Source organism: Ruditapes philippinarum, unplaced genomic scaffold (genome assembly GCF_026571515.1).
Source record: "Ruditapes philippinarum isolate M1 unplaced genomic scaffold, ASM2657151v2 ctg1267_1_1_1_1, whole genome shotgun sequence".
NCBI lineage: Eukaryota > Metazoa > Mollusca > Bivalvia > Venerida > Veneridae > Ruditapes > Ruditapes philippinarum.
The window spans coordinates 59,735-79,228 of record NW_026859684.1 but is presented as its reverse complement, the minus strand read 5'-3'; the positions used below and the strand labels follow the sequence as shown (position 1 = coordinate 79,228).

Below are 19,494 nucleotides of genomic sequence, written 5' to 3'. Positions count from 1 at the left end.
GGAAACTTAACACATTACTGTGAAATAAACAAACTTAGAACTCAAAAGATTTAAGTTCATTCATGTCATTCATTCACTGGTAAAATTGAGATCAGAATGTTGCTGGGGTTCTAACCGGTAGGGGACTTATGGATTGCTTGCAATACTATGATAATTGCTTGTTGATATTTGAAAGTGTGTATCGAAATTGTATTGGATGATATAGCGATATTTAATGACAGCCCTAGTCTGTACTGGTAGTCGGTAAAAAATTTTTATATTAACTAGAAATGTGTCCATAGGACACGGGTGCCCCCAACGCGCCACTGTTCTGTCAATCTTATGACTCTAGGTCAAATTTTTTTTGAAAACTAAAGATCCTTTGCAAGAACTTTACAAATACTGAATAAATCCACAAGCAAACCCCAAGGTGCATAAGTATACATGCTGACCAACATTCTTGTAAACTTTCAGGCCAACAAGTGAAATACTTTTTGAGCTATGCATGAACAAGTTGAAAATTGCAAATTTATACAACTGTAAGTCAAGGGCAATAACTCTAACAAAACTGAAAAAAAATCCACATGCATAGCTTCACAGTGATGTGAATCATTATTCCTGTAATTTAGTGATGTTGATCATTATTCCTGTAAAGTTGGTTGATTCTAACTCAAGCACTCAAGGAACAAAATTTAATAACAACATCATGAAATGGTTTTTACTAAGTCAAGGGAAATAACTCTACAAATGCTGAATAAATCCATAAGCGAAACCCCAGGTGCAAAACTAAATATGCTGAGCAACTTTCCCGTAAGGTTTAATGACTCTATGTCAAATCCTTTTTGAGTTACATGCACAGTCCCTTGAAATTTCAGTTACCGAGAGTCAACTGTATTGTAAATAAATATTGTAACATCTGAAATTTTGGCTGCATGCGGGGCCATCCGTGGCGTGACGACACATTTCTAGTTTATTTTCTTTTTATTAACTTAAATATTTTATACTAATTTCAATTAAAGTGAAAGTGATATAACTAATTAAATGATCATTCTATTGAAATGTTTAAACCTTCTTTGATGTATATATTAAGTAAAATACATGTATATAATGACAGTACCTTGCTTAGTGGTTTGAAAGCAAAACAATAATACAAATGTAACTGGCAACACATAGCATGTGATACCGGTAAGTTTACTTACATGTAATTTGTTAGTTACATGTAGGTAAATACAAATTGTTCTTTTTTTAGCTCGACTTTTTTTTTTTGAAATAAAAAGTAGAGGTATTGCTATAGTCGCGGCGGCGTTGCCGTTCCCTTCCGCAAACTTGTACCTGGATCATAATTTTTTTATTTCTTGGTGTATTGTCTTCATACTTGGCCACAACAACCCTTGGGACAAGACCTTTCAGTAGACTACACTAACCTTGACCTTCATCCATAAATGACCTTGACCTTGAAGGTTAAATTACTGAATTTTCTCAAATTTGTGCATTAAATGACCACGTGTCACAACCATGTGACACCACATGTGCTACCACCATGTGACACCACGTGTCACCACCACCACATGTCACCGCCGCCACCACCACGTGTCACCACCACTACATGTCACCATGTGTCGCCACCACCACGTGACACCACATGTCACCAACACGACGTGTCACCACCACATGACACCACCACGTGTCACTGTCACCACCACCACGTGTTGTGTTAATAATAACTAGTACTCGGCGGGGGATATAAATTCAACAAATTTGCTTGTTTGCTTTTAGAGAAAGTAAAAAGTCGAGCGTTGCCCCCGCCAGGCGGTCAGGCTCTTGTTATTTATTACAATAAGTGGATAAAAAATTTATGTAGATTTCATTCATTCATTTCTAGTCATTTTATGTTTACTTATTTATTTATTTATTTATGTATATTTTTATCTTTCATAAAATATTATTTATTTTACATACAATATTATTTAGTCCCTTTTAAAATTAAAAAGTTATTAATAAAATAATATTAAAAATAATAAAAAATTGGATGAGGGGTGAAGTGCCCTACTGAATTGGGGGGGGGGGGGGGTGAATTGTCTTGAGGGTTGAAGTGTCTGGGGTTGAAGTGTCTTGCTACCCTTCAGACAATAAAGCTCTATTTTAAACAGTAAATATAACCCTAGTCGCTAGTTGCATCATGTCACATTACTACTTTTAAATTTTATAATATTATGCTTAAATCCCTTTTATCTGAGTGTATACTAAAGAAATACATATAAACTTACATCTACTTACCGGAAGTTTTTAGAAGAACAAGTCCTGAATCCAGGTGAATGATTTGTACCCATCTTTTTCTTGAGTGTATATTTGTAAATTGGAGGTTTTTAACTGTTTTGAAACCTCATCAGCAGTGTATTGAATATAAATCTTCAATTTTCTTCCATATCCTCTTATTATTACTTGATTGCATTAATTATAATGTTGACTTTTGTAGATGTCAAACCGTTCCGAAATATCAGTCCGAGCACTATTATACTTCTAGCTCTCCGATTTATCGCATGCTCCCAACAACAATGTAAGGATTGGGCTATCCAGGATAAAACTATTTCTTCTGTCAGACAATAAAAAGTCAGTTCCGCATTCGTAACATAACTACTTCATACAATAAAGCATTTATTTAAGTTGTAAAAATATTCAGAAAATTGCCTCCACTGGCACGGAAGTTGCCGGTTGTTTCTAAATACGGCTAATATAGGTACGAATGATTTTCATCGGATAGGCCTATTATGATTGAAACTGCGTTGATTCCAAAATGGAAAGTAGCTGGATTTGTTATTTGAGAAAGGGAATGAACAAATCGTCTGCTAGTCGGCCATTTTATTTCTTCATTTTTATCCCTTAACTTTTTCCCTTAAAAGTTAAGGGAGCACATGGGGTACCTTAATATTTAAGGGGAAAATCGGCCAAAATTAAGGAATTTTTGTCCTAAGGAGTTTTATGAATAGCAACTAAGGAAATTCTTAAAAAGTAAGGGAAATCTTACGTTTTTTAAGGGAAATCTTAGGATCTAAGGGAAATTTTTCCCTTAGGAGCTTTATGAATACGGCCCCAGGTCTCTAGGTCAAAGGTCAAGGTCACACTTAGAGCTCATTGAAAAATGCTTGTCCGGAGCAAAACTTCCACATGTATAGAGGGATTTCAATATTACTTGGCACAAATGTTCACCATTGTGAGGCGGAGTGTCGCGTGCAAGATTCAGGTCCTTGCGGCCAAGGTCAAGGTCACACATAGAGGTCAAAGTTCAGATAAAAATATGAAGATGTGTATATGGACCATTTAGTCATCATTTATTGAGGGATTGTAACACAAATGGTCATTATCAAGACTATGGCTGTGATACATATAAGTTAGGTCAATATATACAAGGTCAAGGTCACTAAAGATGATGAAATATCCAGATTTTGTAAATAGAATTTAATCAAAGGGGGACAACAAAGTTATTACTTTGTTCATAAATGACTTACACAATTACTCCCCTTGATCTACTTTCACTTTCAATTCTTAAAATAGAATTTAATCAAAGGGCATAAAATAATCCTCTTTCTTGGACTTGAGTATGTTCTAAAGAATGTAACATTTATTTACACATGTTTCATTCATTGGTCAAGATTCTTAACTGTGATAACTATGGTGTTCTGTAGACTTGGTATTTGTTCATAAAGATCATACAGTAATTACCTTATCAAATGTAAATACTTTCTCATAGAAATTTAATTATATTTTAATTTTCAAGTAAATATCAGTTCAGCTCTCCTACATGTATGGAGGGATTTTCATGAAACTTCATAGAAATGTTCACCACTATGAGGAGCAGTGTCGCGCACATGAACCAGGTCTCTAGGTCAAAGGTCAAGGTCACACTTGGAGCTCATTGAAAAATGCTTGTCCGGAGCAAAACTTCCACATGTATAGAGGGATTTCAATATAATTTGGCACAAATGTTCATCATTGTGAGGCTGAGTGCCGTGCATAAAATTCAGGTCCCTGCAACCAAGGTCAAGGTCACACATCCTGTGCATATCTTCCCTACTGATTTGTTTTAAGGTTCATTTAACAACACAGTGCCAAGAATAAAAACTTGCTTGCTAGATAACACTTATCCATAATGCCCCCATCTCCATCTAAAGCTTTCGTAAACGGGCGTATTTTGTGACTATGGCACCCTTGTCCCATTTTCACAATCATATTCATTGGATAGAGTCCTAGTTTATTTGTAATTCTATGCTACTTTTATATAGAAGTACAATATATATAAAGATGGTTCAACTAAATTCAGATCTGAGGAGAAGTATAAATTTCATTCAGCCTGTAGAACTCTTTTAGTATTTAATGTGGCCAGATTATTGATTCCTGTTGAGCAGGTTTATATCAAGGCTTAACACCACTTAAGAGCCTGGCCATAATCTACTTGCATGGGTGCTAGTAAGCCTAAAAGATCTGGGAAAATGGTGATCCATCTGAAGCATTAATGAAATTAATGAGTCTATACATGAAGGATTAATGAAAAGGAGCCACATCCCTCACATCCCCTAACATTGGCTTGAGGGGTTGAGGGGTACTCAAAATTTCAAAAGTGGTACTCAATTTTCAACACACAAAGGGCTGGAATAAGTGATCCCTTAGGACCAGTACTTGCCCTCCTTCAAGTGCTACCTACCTTCTAACTGTTTGTGAGTCCTTGCCAGCCCTAAAGAGTCTCCCTTCTAACTGTTGGTGGGTCCTTGCCCTCCCTCAAATGTACCCTTAGTCCTTGCCCTCCCTAAAGTGTACCCTTCTAATTGTTGGTGAGTCTTCACTGTTGGTGAGTCCTTGCCCTTACTGTTAGTGAGTTCTTACCCTCCTTCAAGTGCACTCCTTGTAACTGTTGGTGAGTCTTGCACTCCCTCAAGACCACCCAGGTTCTTACTGTTGAGTCTGTGCCCTCCCTCAAGTGTCCTCCTAAGTTTTGGTGAGTCCTTGCCCTCCATCCAGTGGACCCCTTCTAACTCTTGCTGAGTCCTTTCCATCCTCAAGTGTTTGTCGTCAACTATTGTTAGTCCTTGCCCTCAATGTTGGTGGGTTTTTGCCCTCCCTCAAGTGCACTTCTTGTAACTGTTGGTGAGTCCTTGCCCTCCCTCAAGTAGACCCCTTCTAACTGTTGGTAAGTCCTTGCCTTCCCTCAAGTGGACCCTTTCAACTATTGCTGGTTCCATGCCCTCCCTCAAGTGTTTCTGTTGGTGATCATGTGTTTCGCTTCTAACTGTTAGTGAGTCCTTGTGGGAAAAAAAGAAATGAAGAATGTAATAGGAAATTATTGGATACACAGAACAATGTACCTCCATCATAGAACACTCAATTATATGCTGTTTGTTGTCTCTTGAATGGAATGTTGATTCTGTGATAACATGACCCTGACACTTGTCTGATATGTTTGCCCATATACATGAGAGACAAACAAAAGAAGAGGTCCTATAATGAATCTGATTGTGCCAAAAGATTCTGGGAAATGAAAAATGAATATAAAGCCTGTTGGGAATAATAATGACCTGAATAATTTTGTTTGATGCCAGTAGTGGGAGATTGTGTTTTTGTAGTTCTAATCGACTTTCTCCAGAACTACGAATATTTTGGGTTTCTTTCTTCTAATTCGGGGGTAAAAAAATCCTAAAACTTGTATAGTTACAACTTCAAAAATAAGTGCAACAGGTTGACTAATCTGATGTAAATGTCAGTGCACCACGAGTGGTTTAACTGGATAACAGCTGTTGTATAGCAACTTTTCTTTAAATTATAATTTGTATTTGCTTTTCATTTTCCATTGTCTGTTATATAAGGTACAACAAATAAGCAAATAGAGTAACAAAAATATTTGTTGAGTTCAGGTTTAAAAATCACGACTTTCCAGTTATTATCATTGTGTGACGATTTGCCAGTTATTATTATTGTCTGAGGATGTCAGCTGAAAACCCCCATGCCATGCCTTATTTCAGGCATGTGTGGCTGATAAGTTTCTAAGAACAGTTATGGTTAAATACAGTGTTTTGCATTTAATTTACCCATTGCTACCATGAACACATTTGGGTGCACATTTACGTAAGAAATATCCCTTGCTTTAGCAATGTAACCTTTCATTTTTGCCATTTAATGTATTATTTGGTGACCATCAAAGGTTCTGTTTCACTACCTAAAGTTATATCAGAAATCTAACCTAGACATTTCAAATTGAGAGGAAGGAAACTTTACTTATTGATCATGTACATTAAATTTGAGTCTGTTCAAATCTATCATTTATTTGTTAATCTTCACATTTTGAAGCCCTAAGTAGGATTTTAAATCTTTTGATTTATCGTTATATTCCATTTGTCTTATATTATCTGTCTGACTGTAACAGTTTTGTTTGAATCTCGTACATTTAAGGTGTCTTAGCTTCAGACATATTCAGTCTTTAAGTACTATAAGAAATGTTTTAAATGTCAAGTTCTAAAAGGTTGTAAGATTGCCAGTTGTCTCTTGTAGGCAGAATGTAGGCTTTAGGTCACTAAGTCAATTCTTAGTTTACAAATCACTTTGAAACAATGAAGAATTATTCTACTTTTTGCTTATGTAGAGTATCATTTGGAAGTCTTGGGAGGGACTAATAGGTGTAACCTACTCCCATAGCTTAATCAAAGCACAAAAGGCGCTGAATTTGTTTGGGTCTCAGAATGTCAGAAAGGTGAACGGTTTGCAAGATTATAAACCAATTTGTTTTTGTGAAGTGCCAGCAAAATGCTGTTTCCAGGGTTATAACATGTATAACTGTAGTAAATTGGCTGTAAGGCTAATTCCAACACTGATATTCAATTCAATGTTTTTTTGGCTTAAACAATTTAAAAAAAAAAACAAAAACAAAACTTGAGTTGCATTAACTGGGATTTGAACCCCAGACCTCTCGCTTCCTAAACTAGCGTGTAACCCCTGGACCACTGGGAAGTTATAAGAAAACAGCCTGAAGCAAACCACATTATTCTAAATTAGGGTTTGTAATTCTTATTAATTTCAAATTAAATTGAAATTGATTATTGATCATCAACTGCCTAAAGTCGTGCCTATCCTAGAGTCAATATCGTTACTTTATTTTTCAGAAAGTCTAAATAACAAATGTTCATTTAGGCGATCACAATAATACGAAGCTTTACTGAAATAGTCAAGCAATTTTCATATATTAAAATGATATTCATCTGCGTAACAAAATTATTTGAATCTATTGCCTGTAATTTGCAGAAATGTTAAAGAATTACACAATATTAGAAATCTTTGACCAATCGGAAACTATTTTTTCTTCCCTGAGAAGGTTTGAAAATTAATGTGTCTGTCATTTGACAGCATGGGGACCAAAGGTGGAACCTTTGCAGACAAGTTTTTTGGACTTTTCTCCACTTTAATGAATTTTGAACCGTATGCCAACACATTTTTGGACTTCTCCCCTTTGAAGAACTAACCTTTGCAGACACATTTTTTCGACTTCTGCACTTTAATGGTTTAAAAAACAGCTGTAATGAGGAAACAAATTGTCGCATTTCATCCATTTGGACTGATAATCTAAAATAAAAGTACATCCTGAACATTTCTGATATTTTTAAACTATAGGAGTAGACTAGGTAATGTCTTCTATATGTGTTGAGATTATTGTAATTCTAGAAGTAATTCCAGGTTTTATAGCAATATCAGTTGTCCTCGCTTCTGACCACATTATAAAATTCTCTGGTCTGTAACATATAGACAGACTTGTCAATTAGGGAGAGGCTGTCACTGTCAAGGGTATACTATAGATTTGTTTTTTGGTTTGACACAAAGATTAATTTCGTATTTAATAGCAGCCATTTCCAAGGAGACTTATAGTTATTAGATTTTTTTTCCGCACAGGATGAAGGAATAAAGTATACCAATAAAACTGCTGTTATTTATGATGGTATACAGTATAGGGTTTTTTTCCCAGGATTTGGGAACATGACCCATACCCATGGAATTGGGGATTTCAGTGATGTTTTAAAAATGCATGACTGAAAATTTGCAGGGATTAAATGGATGCACACAATCACTGTCTCTAAGGATGGCATCTTCAAACTTTTAAGCACTATAAACAGTGAAGAAGCCCTTATTTTCAAAGATTTTTGAGTTTTTTATTAGTTCACCTGTCACAAAGTGACATGGTGAGCTTTTGTGATCGCTTTTCATCCATCGTCCATCTGTTCATCATCTGTCCCTCCATAAACTTTTACTTCAAACGACATCTCCTCATAAACACTTAGACAATTTCATTCAAATTTCACAGGAATGTAACCCTTTGGTAGTCAACTTTAAAAATTGTTCCCAAGCAGAACTCTGGTTGCCATGGCAACCGAAAGAGGTTCAAATAAGGGCTCTTGGGTAAAAATTGGTCCTGCCCCAGGGGGTCATTGATTTTCCTTATATGTGCATAGTAAAAATTTAAAACATCTTCTTGTAAAAAACCCAAAGAGCTACAGTTTAGATGATAACTTAGCATGAAATATCATCTAGTGAGTCTTTGCCAAGTTTGTTCAGATAAAAGCCCTGGGGTCAAATATTTAAGATTTATATATTAATAACTTTCTACAGAAATAAACTAGAATAAAAATTTGCAAAAGTAATCCCTTTAACTTAACCTTAAAGTGACAATTGTCACAAGTTACAGATAAAACCATTGATTCAGATCATTCTAAGATGTAATAGATATATCAATATAATGTTTTTATAATGTAAACAATACAGATATTAATATATATGAAAGAATGCCTAGGTCAGTTAAATATTGGCATTTATGGTTATAGTAGTAGCTTTATACAATAATGAATATTGATTGGTTGTTCCATTATGTAATGTATAATATACTAATACAGCGTCTTGTATCAATTTTTATAATTTAGGTTAATATTACATGTATAAAGAGGTATGAATAAAGCGGCCAATAGTGAAAGAATTAATCAGCTATTTTATAATACTCGCTCACATTTAAACAGTGGTGATAAGAACATTGTTTGTTGAAGAAAGAATCTGTGTAAAGAATTGAAAATTTCAATTTTTTTATGGATGTTTAAGGTGCAATTAAATTTTAGTCACTTTTGAGTTCTCATTTTGCATAATGAGGATATTTGTTTTGTGTGTTACAATATTGTCACTGACAGCTTATGAAGGAATAAAGGATAAGCAATCTTTAGGAAGATAAAATAAAAAAATTATATAATAATCTTCTGTTACTGTATTGCACTTTCTTTTGACATCAACATTATAAGAACAATGTAAAGTTGCTCTGCTGTGCAGTCTAAGTAGAGGGTCAGTATGAGCACTGGTCATTGTATGACAAAAGAAGCAGACGTTTAGCATAGTTTGGAAAATATTAGTACATTGTATATACATTGTAAATGTATTCATGACATTCTAATCTATGTTTTCAGGTTGATCTAGAATGACAGGAAGATTAAGGTTGCTAGGAAACACATCTTTAGTTGGATAAGTTACGTAACAGTGAAAGCGATGGCCACACCAGCAAGACCAGATTATATTGACCTGCCGTGTAAAAATAAGGTCGTTTTTTCTCCTCTGTCGGAGTTGGACATGACGTCCACACCTGGAGGTCAGAGTCTAGGTCAAAGGTCATTAGGTGTAGAGAGTTCAACAAGTGGATATTCAGTTAGTAGTGCCTCAAAGTTGTTAAAAGGTGGTACAGAACGCGATATTATCATAGACAACCAGTTATGCCAGATTCCATTGTCTGCGGATGATCGACAGTGTGGAATAGGGAAATTCCGGCCACAGTGTATTCAGTATTGCGCAAATATAAAATTATTTGTGATTTTTATGTGCATTTTAATAACAATGTCAGGAACTCTGTCGACAGGGTATCTTAACAGTGTGATAACTACGATCGAAAAACGCTTTGAAATCGGAAGTTCGATATCAGGCTTAATTGCAGCGTCTTATGAATTTGGGAGTTTAGTTGCTGTTGTATTTATTTCTTACTTCGGAGGACGACGTCACATACCCCGCTGGATCGGGAAAGGTGTGATACTGATGGGTTTTGGTGCTCTTTTGTTCGCTCTACCACATATCATTGCTAAAAAATATACAGTTCATCAAGGAATTATATCAAATAGTACCGATGAAAACATTTGCAAGATTGTTGGATCAAAACGTTCTGATGAAAATTGTATTGACAAAAATGCTGGCAATCTTACATACGTTTTAATTCTAATAACAGCGCAGATATTGATAGGAACTGGTGGAACCCCGATATTCACCCTCGGCACTACATATATCGACAATCACGTCCCTAAAGACAAGGCACCAGCCTACCTAGGTAAGCTTTGACAATAGACTCGCACCGGAATTAAGAAAACTTTAAAAAGGTTTTTTCCAGCTTATATCCCTATCGCAAACAAACAAAACTTTTACAGTTACAGCTTCAAAAATTAGAGCAACAGGTTGGCAAATATGTTGTGACCAATACTGCACTGTGAAGTTATAATGGTAAAAGTTTGTTTGTACCGGGGGATTAGTTTGGAAAAACTGACATTTATCAAGTTCCAGATAACATCTATTATTATTGTAACCTTTGCAAAAAACATCTCAATAATGAAGACACCAAATTATCTGATAAATGTATACAAATCTATAAATTTTATGATAAAAATTCATTTAACAGATCATTAGTGATGAAAAATATCTATGTGTGAGATAAGTGTATAACTGCCAATCAGTAAGAAATAACTAGCATCTGTAAATCAATATATCAATTTTGCATGGATTTTGCCAGATTGCCTTTTCATACTTCAGGCGACATGCAGCAACTAAAACAGAGGCTGATTTTCAGTTTTAATTTAAATCAGTTCACTAAAATCATGCCTGAAATAATACACTGAGGGACACCTGAGGTCCTCTCTGCAGCAATAAAGCTGAATGTCGCCATTACACTTATAACCCAACCAAACGAAAAACCCTTAGGAGTGCCAATATTTCCCACAGACTTTGTAATGGCACTTTACAAATGTTGCTATACTTCAATAGTGTAATATATCAATTTGTTTAATGTACTTGTTTTATAGAAATGATTTTTTAAATTTCAAGTAACAAATTTCTCTGACAACACAGTTATGATCTTTACAAAATTTAATTTGTCAAACTTTTGAGGAAGAAAGTGGTTCACAGTCCCTCGGGTTGTTTTTCATAAAAATTATTATAAAGCAACTTGTTTGTTTAAATTGTTAAACATATCTTTTAATCAGAATTTGAATAATTTTCCTCGTTTGTGTTTAACAATGTGTACACTCCCCCTTTTAAGCACAACTATTGAAAGAATAGAGAGAGCTATATAATTTGTTCTCAACCAGGTGTCAACATCACATTTTCAATAAGTTTTTGCGTGCAAGTTGGTATCTTTAAAACTACTTAGGTCTACATCATCTTCTGTTAGGTTTTTGCTTGCAAGTTGGTATCTTTAAAACTACTTAGGTCTACATCACACTTCCGTTAGGTTTTTGCTTGCAAGTTGGTATCTTTAAAACTACTTAGGTCTACATCATCTTCTGTTAGGTTTTTGCTTGCAAGTTGGTATCTTTAAAACTACTTAGGTCTACATCACACTTCCGTTAAGTTTTTGCTTGCAAGTTGGTATCTTTAAAACTACTTAGGTCTACATCATCTTCCGTTAGGTTTTTGCTTGCAAGTTGGTATCTTTAAAACTACTTAGGTCTACATCACACTTCCGTTAGGTTTTTGTGTGCAAGTTGGTATCTTTAAAACTACTTAGGTCTACATCATCTTCCGTTAGGTTTTTGGTGCAAGTTGGTATCTTTAAAACTACTTAGGTCTACATCATCTTCCGTTAGGTTTTTGCTTGCAAGTTGGTATCTTTAAAACTACTTAGGTCTACATCATCTTCCGTTAGGTTTTTGCTTGCAAGTTGGTATCTTTAAAACTACTTAGGTCTTAATCACACTTCCGTTAAGTTTTTGCGTGCAAGTAGGTATCTTTAAAACTACTTAGGTCTACATCATCTTCCGTTAGGTTTTTGCGTGCAAGTTGGTATCTTTAAAACTACGTAGGTCTACATCATCTTCCGTTAAGTTTTTGCTTGCAAGTTGGTATCTTTAAAACTACTTAGGTCTACATCACACTTCCGTTAGGTTTTTACGTGCAAGTTGGTATCTTTAAAACTATTTAGGTCTACACCACACTTCCGTTAAGTTTTTACGTGCAAGTTGGTATCTTTAAAACTACTTAGGTCTACATCACACTTTCGTTAAGTCTTTGCGTGCAAGTTGGTATCTTCAAAACTACTCAAGGGAATGGGTTTAAACTTCACATACTAATTGAGGTCAATATTCAAGACCCATAACTATTTATTAAGATCCTTTATGAACTAAGAAAAATTCTACATTATCCAGACTTGTTTTACTATCAAGCACTGACAATAGTAAAGCACGCTGTCCAAAGTACCAACAGTTCTTGTTATTAGGAAAAATGTTCAATGGGGATTTTGTTTAGTTGATGACCTTGATGTTATCATTTTGTGAATGGAATAATTAAAATTGATGTTTCACAATAAATCACCAAGTGTATTAGATGATAAATTCCCCTAGCTGAATGGAGTATAATTGCTCTCATATTTCTATATCAAAGCACATAACCTTCTCAATTTGTGTAATGGATTTGCCCTCTTTTGAATTTTGAATAGTCCATTATCAGCTATGGGTTCATCAAGGTTAGCCCATGTTACAGTGTAGTGGTTTGTCACAGTGTTAGGTTGTTAGGAGTGGTCTGGCTGCAACAATTTTAAGTTCCAGCAGGGTAAGGGTAAAAAGGTCAACACTTATATTTTCAAACACAATTTTCAGTACAGTAATACTTTCAAGTCTTTCATTTCACACTTTTTTCAGAGCGTCTTAAAATTCACCATGTTTCCACTTCAATAACTTTTCACACTATTTTCAATTAAACTTTTCAAACTATTTTCAATTAAACTTTACACACTATTTTCAATTAATTCTCTTCAGATCTTGTTTCTAATGCAATCACCCTTTTGCTTACTCAGATTTCATAGTGTTTTTTAATGCAATCACTTATTAGAATTGCCAATTTCTCACTTTTTTTTTGCAGCCCTATATTTCATAATGTTTTCAATGCAATCACTTTTGCAGTCCCAGATTTCTTCCTGTTTTCACTACAATAACATTTTACAGTCTTAGATTTCACATTGCTTTCTATACAATATACAGTCTCAGATTTCATAATGTTTTCAATGTAATCACTTTTTGAAGTCTCAGATTTCATAGTGTTTTCAATGCAATCACTTTTTGAAGTCTCAGATTTCATAGTGTTTTCAATGCAATCACTTTTTGAAGTCTCAGATTTCATAGTGTTTTCAATGCAATCACTTTTTGAAGTCTCAGATTTCATAGTGTTTTCAATGCAATCACTTTTTGAAGTCTCAGATTTCATAGTGTTTTCAATGCAATCACTTTTTGAAGTCTCAGATTTCATAGTGTTTTCAATGCAATCACTTTTTGGAGTCTCAGATTTCATAGTGTTTTCAATGCAATCACTTTTTGAAGTCTCAGATTTCATAGTGTTTTCAATGCAATCACTTTTTGGATTCTCAGATTTCATAGTGTTTTCAATGCAATCACTTTTTGGAGTCTCAGATTTCATAGTGTTTTCAATGCAATCACTTTTGAAGTCTCAGATTTCATAGTGTTTTCAATGCAATCACTTTTTGAAGTCTAAGATTTCATAGTGTTTTCAATGCAATCACTTTTTGAAGTCTCAGATTTCATAGTGTTTTCAATGTAATCACTTTTTGAAGTCTCAGATTTCATAGTGTTTTCAAAGCAATCACTTTTTGGAGTCTCAGATTTCATAGTGTTTTCAATGCAATCACTTTTTGGAGTCTCAGATTTCATAGTGTTTTCAATGCAATCACTTTTTGGAGTCTCAGATTTCATAGTGTTTTCAATGCAATCACTTTTTGGAGTCTCAGATTTTATAGTGTTTTCAATGCAATCACTTTTTGGAGTCTCAGATTTTATAGTGTTTTCAATGCAATCACTTTTTGGAGTCTCAGATTTCATAGTGTTTTCAATGCAATCACTTTTTGGAGTCTCGGATTTTATAGTGTTTTCAATGCAATCACTTTTAGGAGTCTCAGATTTTATAGTGTTTTCAATGCAATCACTTTTTAGAATCTCAGATTTCATAGTGATTTCAATGCAGTCACTTTTTGGAGTCTCAGATTTCATAGTGATTTCAATGCAGTCACTTTTTACAGACTCAGGTTTCATAATGATTTCAGTGGAACTTATTTACAGTTTAAGATTTCAGAATGTTTTCAATGCAATCATTTTTTGCAGTTTAAGATTCCATAGTGATTTCAATGCAATAACTTTGGAGTCTCAGATTTCATAGTGTTTTCAATGCAATCACTTTTTGGAGTCTCAGATTTCATAGTGTTTTCAATGCAATCACTTTTTGGAGTCTCAGATTTCATAGTGTTTTCAATGTAATCACTTTTTGAAATCTCAGATTTCATAATGTTTTCAATGCAAACACTAATTGGAGTCTCAGATTTCATAGTGATTTCAATGCAATCACTTTTTACAGACTAAGATTTCATAATGTTTTCAATGCAAATTGCAGCAATTACTTTTTGGAATCGCAGATTTCATAATGTTTTCAATGCAATCACAATTTGGAAAGTCAGATTACAGAATGATTTCAATGCAATCACTTTTTACAGACTCGGATTAATTTTAATGCAATCACTTTTTACAGACTCAGATTAATGCAATCACTTTTTACAGTCTCAGATTACATAATGTTTTCAATGCTTTTTTTGTCCGGAGCATAACTTTAAGACTAATGGTTGGAATTCAATATAACTTCATACATTATGGTCAAGCACATTGAGAGGAAGTGCAGTGCATGAGAACCATAACTCCATCTTGACTAATGACAGTTATTGCCCTTTGTTACTTTTCCTTGTCTGGAGCATAACTTGAAAACTACCGGTTGGAATTCAGTAAAACTTCATGCAGTTGTCTAGCACATTAAGAGGAAATGCAGTGCACAATAATTATAACTCCATTTTGACAAATTACAGAGTTATTGCCCTTTGATACTTTTCCTTGTCCGGAACATAACTTAAAACATATTGGTTGGAATTTAAAACAACTTCATACAATTGTCAAGCACAAGAACTATAACTCTGTCCAGAGTAATTATAGAGTTATTGCCCTTTGTTACTTTTCCATTGCTTTTTTCTTGTCCAGAGCATAACTTGAAAACTACTAGTTGGAATTCAAAACTATTTCATACTATGGTCAAGTATATTGAGAGGAAGTGCAGTGCACACCAACCATAACTCTTTTTTGACTAATTTAAAAGTTTTTGCCCTTTGTTACTTCTTATTGTCCAGTGCATAACTTGAAAATTAATGGTTGGAATTCAATGAAACTTTATATAATGGTCAAGGGCAGTGAGATGAAGTGCATTGCACAAGAACAATAACTCTATTTGCACTAATTACAGTTATTGCCTTTGTTACTTTTTTTGTCCAGTGCATAACTTGAAAACTAGTAGTTGGAATTCAATACAACTTCATACAATGGTCAAGCGCAATGAGAGGAAGTGCAGTGTATAATAACCATAACTCAATCATCAGTATTCATAGAGTTATTGCCCTTTGTTCATTTTCCTTGTCTTTCTGGACTTATTACAGAGTAATCCAATAAAACTTCTTCAGTGGCCAACCACATTGAAAGGAAATGCAACATTGAAGAACCACAACAGTTACTATCTTTAATTGCCAACAACCATAACCCTATTTCAATTCTTTACAAGGTATTCTGTTACTAGTAACATCCTCATTTCCGAAGCAGTCTTGCAGGGGGGTATTAATCACATTTAGTGATAGTTCTAGTTTTATTGGATAACAAAATGAAATTTAAATATAAAGTTTGTCAGCCAACAGTATAGATCATGGTCTGATTACTTGGATCATTGCACTTTGCAAGGCACTTTACTTGTGGTGGCAAAAAGACTTATTACATTGGAGTATCTTATCGATTTATTCAGGGAAATAATTGATAAACACATACTATATTGTCACATATCAACATACATACAGTTTAAAACACACAAAAAAATCAAGAAAAATACAATTATAAAATTAAGTGGAATGTTTTATGTTACACTAGGATTTCCCATTAAGCTATTATATATTACTTAAAGCTTATTTTCAATCAGGGTCCTGTCCAATAAATGTTGAAATAATTTAATAGAATATCTGCTGAAAGAATACTTGGCAGGCAATAGGGGTGTAACAATACAGCAAAAACCGTATTGCAATATATTGCCATTTTGCTGAAGCGTATTGCATTATATTGCAATACGTATTGTCGTGTATATATGTTTTGATGTAAAGATGGAGTAACATTTATATATTATTATTATATGTATATATTTTTAGTAGAAACTTAATAAAAATGTAAGGAATAAATAGAAAGTAGTGTCACACAATTTGATAAACAAAACTAGTCGCGTGTAACCTTTCACATCTGGGCCGCTTATGTAAATTATGCGGCCGCTTATTGACTTTTAAGTGTACTAGTTGTCGGATACTTTTATCTTACGTTGGCGCCAACAAAATTTGCCAATTAAAGATTTTATGTGAAATTTGTACAAAATTAGAAGGCAATTAATTGAAAATTATGATTTTTATAAAATACCGGTTTTCCAAAAATCATACTGCGGTTCGAAATTCATTTTTTCATATTGCAATATATCGGTATACCGGTAAACCGTTACACCCTTAGCAGGCAATATCTTGTTTTGCACCTTTCTCAGCTAGCATGAGCTCTGTCCAGTGTGTATATTGTCTGTTGTTCATAGTTCCACCTTGATAATGATCTATGTGTATTATGCAAGAATTTTGACCTATTAACATAGTACATTATGCAAGTGTATTGACCTGCCACCTGTAATGGAGATGTACATTGCCAAGAACTTTCCCAGGGGAGACCACTGCAACTTCATTAACAGATTCATCAGATTTAATCATTTAAATGAGGGAATAATCAAGTGTTGTATAATCTGCTTTAGTCAGTAATATAAAATCACATTATCCTACTGATTTAAGTTGAACATACCTTTAATAATTTTAAGCATAATTTAACTGAAATTACACTTACAAACTCACATAAATTCAGTCGGCCATATTGGCCGAACATAAAAGAAAACTCTTTCTAATTATACCCTCGAAACGAAGTTTGGGGGGGTATATAGGAGTCACTCGGTGGTTGATCGGTTTGGTCAGTCCAGTCGTCCGTTGCATTTTCCTTGTATGGAGCATAACTTGAAGACTAATGGTTGGAATTCAATATAACTTCATACAATGGTCAAGCACATTGAGAGGAAGTGCAGTGCACAAGAACCATATCTCCATCTTTACTAATTACAGAGTTATTGCCCTTTGTTACTTTTCCTTGTCCGGAGCATAACTTGAAAACTACTGGTTGGTGTTACTTTTCCTTGTCCGGAGCATAACTTGAAAACTACTGGTTGGAATTCAAAACAACTTCATACAATGTTCAAGCACAATAAGGGGAAGTGCAGTGCACAAGAACCATAACTCTATCTAAAGTAATTACAGAGTTAATGCCCTTTGTTACTTTTCCATTGCTTTCTTTTGTCCGAACAATGACCTGAAGACTAATGCTTGGAATTCAGTATAACTTCATACAATGGTCAAGCACATTGAGAGGAAGTGCAGTGCACAATAACCATAACTCCATCTTGACTAATTACTGAGTTATTGCCCTTTGTTACTTTTCCATGTCTGGAGCATAACTTGAAAACTACTAGTTGGAATTCAAAACAACTTCATACAATGGTCAAGCACAATAAGGGTAAGTGCAGTGCACAAGAACCATAACTCTATTCAAAGTAATTACAGAGTTATTGCCCTTTGTTACTTATCCATTGCTTTCTTTTGTTCGAACAATAACTTGAAGACTAATGGTTGGAATTCAATATAACTTCATACAATGGTCAAGCACATTGAGAGGAAGTGCAGTGCACAAGAACCATAACTTTTTCTAAAGTAATTACAAAGTTATTGCCCTTTGTAACTGTTCCATTGCTTTTTTTTTTGTCCGGAGCATAACTTGAAAACTACTAGTTGGAATTCAAAACAACTTCATACAATGGTCAAGCACAATAAGGGTAAGTGCAGTGCATAAGAACCATAACTCTTTCTAAAGTAATTCCATCTTGATTTATTACAAAGTTATTGCCCTTTGTTACTTTTACTTGTCCGGAGCATAACTTGAAAACTACTAGTTGGAATTCAATACAACTTCATACAATCGTCAAGCACATTAAGAAGAAGTGCAGTGCGCAAGAACAATAACATCATTTGACAAATAACAGAGTTATTGCCCTTTGATCCTTTTCCTTGTCAGGTGCACAACTTAAAAACCAATGTTTAGAATTCAATGAATCTTCATTCAATGGTCAAGCGCAATGAGAGGAAATGCAGTGCTCAAGAAGCGTAACTCTTTTTGGACTTTTTACAAAGTAATTCAATAAAACTTCATCAATGGTCAACCACATTGAAAGGAAATGCAACATATAAGAACCACAACTATCTTTAATTTCCCACAACAACCATAGCTCTATTACTAGTAACTTCCTCATTTCCGAAGCAGTTTTGCGTGGGTATTAATCACATTTAGTGATAGTTCTAGTTTTGTCTAAAATTCCAACATTTTTACATTTATTCAATTTTCTTCTATTTAAAAAGAACAACAACACAATTTTGTGTTAAAGCGATGTATATTTCCTTGCAATTTATGTAATGATTGTTGTGGTAAACATATGAGTTTTAAAGGTAAACAATTGGAATTCTTGAAACAAAAAGTAAACATTCATTTCATATCTACACCCACACCTACTATAATTGTGATGTCCACTGTTGTTTATATCAGGCATCATTGATCTTTTTCTAAATGATAAACCCTTCCTGATATTTCAATATCAAGTTGCGTCTGGCACTGACTTCCACACTATTGAAATAATTCAAAGGCGTAAAGTGAAAATCTGTAGGTGAAACATCACCCAAGATAGATGTGACAAGTCATGATGTGACAAATTTGAAGTGACTTGTTTTAGATCTATTGTCACATTAAAGATGCCTCCAGCTGTTCTAAAGTTTAAATATGTTATTTTTAGATAAATTGTTTCATATAATTGTCAAAAAATCAAAAGAATTAGGGTGGTAAAAGAAATTGGCCAATGATAAATACATAAACAATAACAAAACAACCCCTTGATATCTCTAATCTACCAGTCAGCTCTCTATATTTAAATGACAATTCGTTTACCTATTTTTTATTGTTAGAAACTAACACACTGACAAATTTTATAAATAGCTCTCGGGAC

At 34.2% G+C, this 19,494-nt stretch overlaps 1 protein-coding gene across 3 annotated transcripts in view; it reads left to right on the top strand.

Annotated features, from left to right (window-relative positions):
* LOC132757491 (solute carrier organic anion transporter family member 5A1-like) overlaps nucleotides 1-19,494 on the top strand; it is a 96,195-nt gene that overhangs the window by 42,527 nt on the left and 34,174 nt on the right. For all 3 annotated transcript variants that reach the window (XM_060748781.1, XM_060748779.1, XM_060748782.1), the window contains one exon: nucleotides 9,456-10,357. In XM_060748781.1, coding sequence (XP_060604764.1) covers nucleotides 9,535-10,357 — 823 coding nt within the window. In that variant the 5' untranslated portion in view covers nucleotides 9,456-9,534. The remainder of the gene's footprint in view (nucleotides 1-9,455; nucleotides 10,358-19,494) is intronic.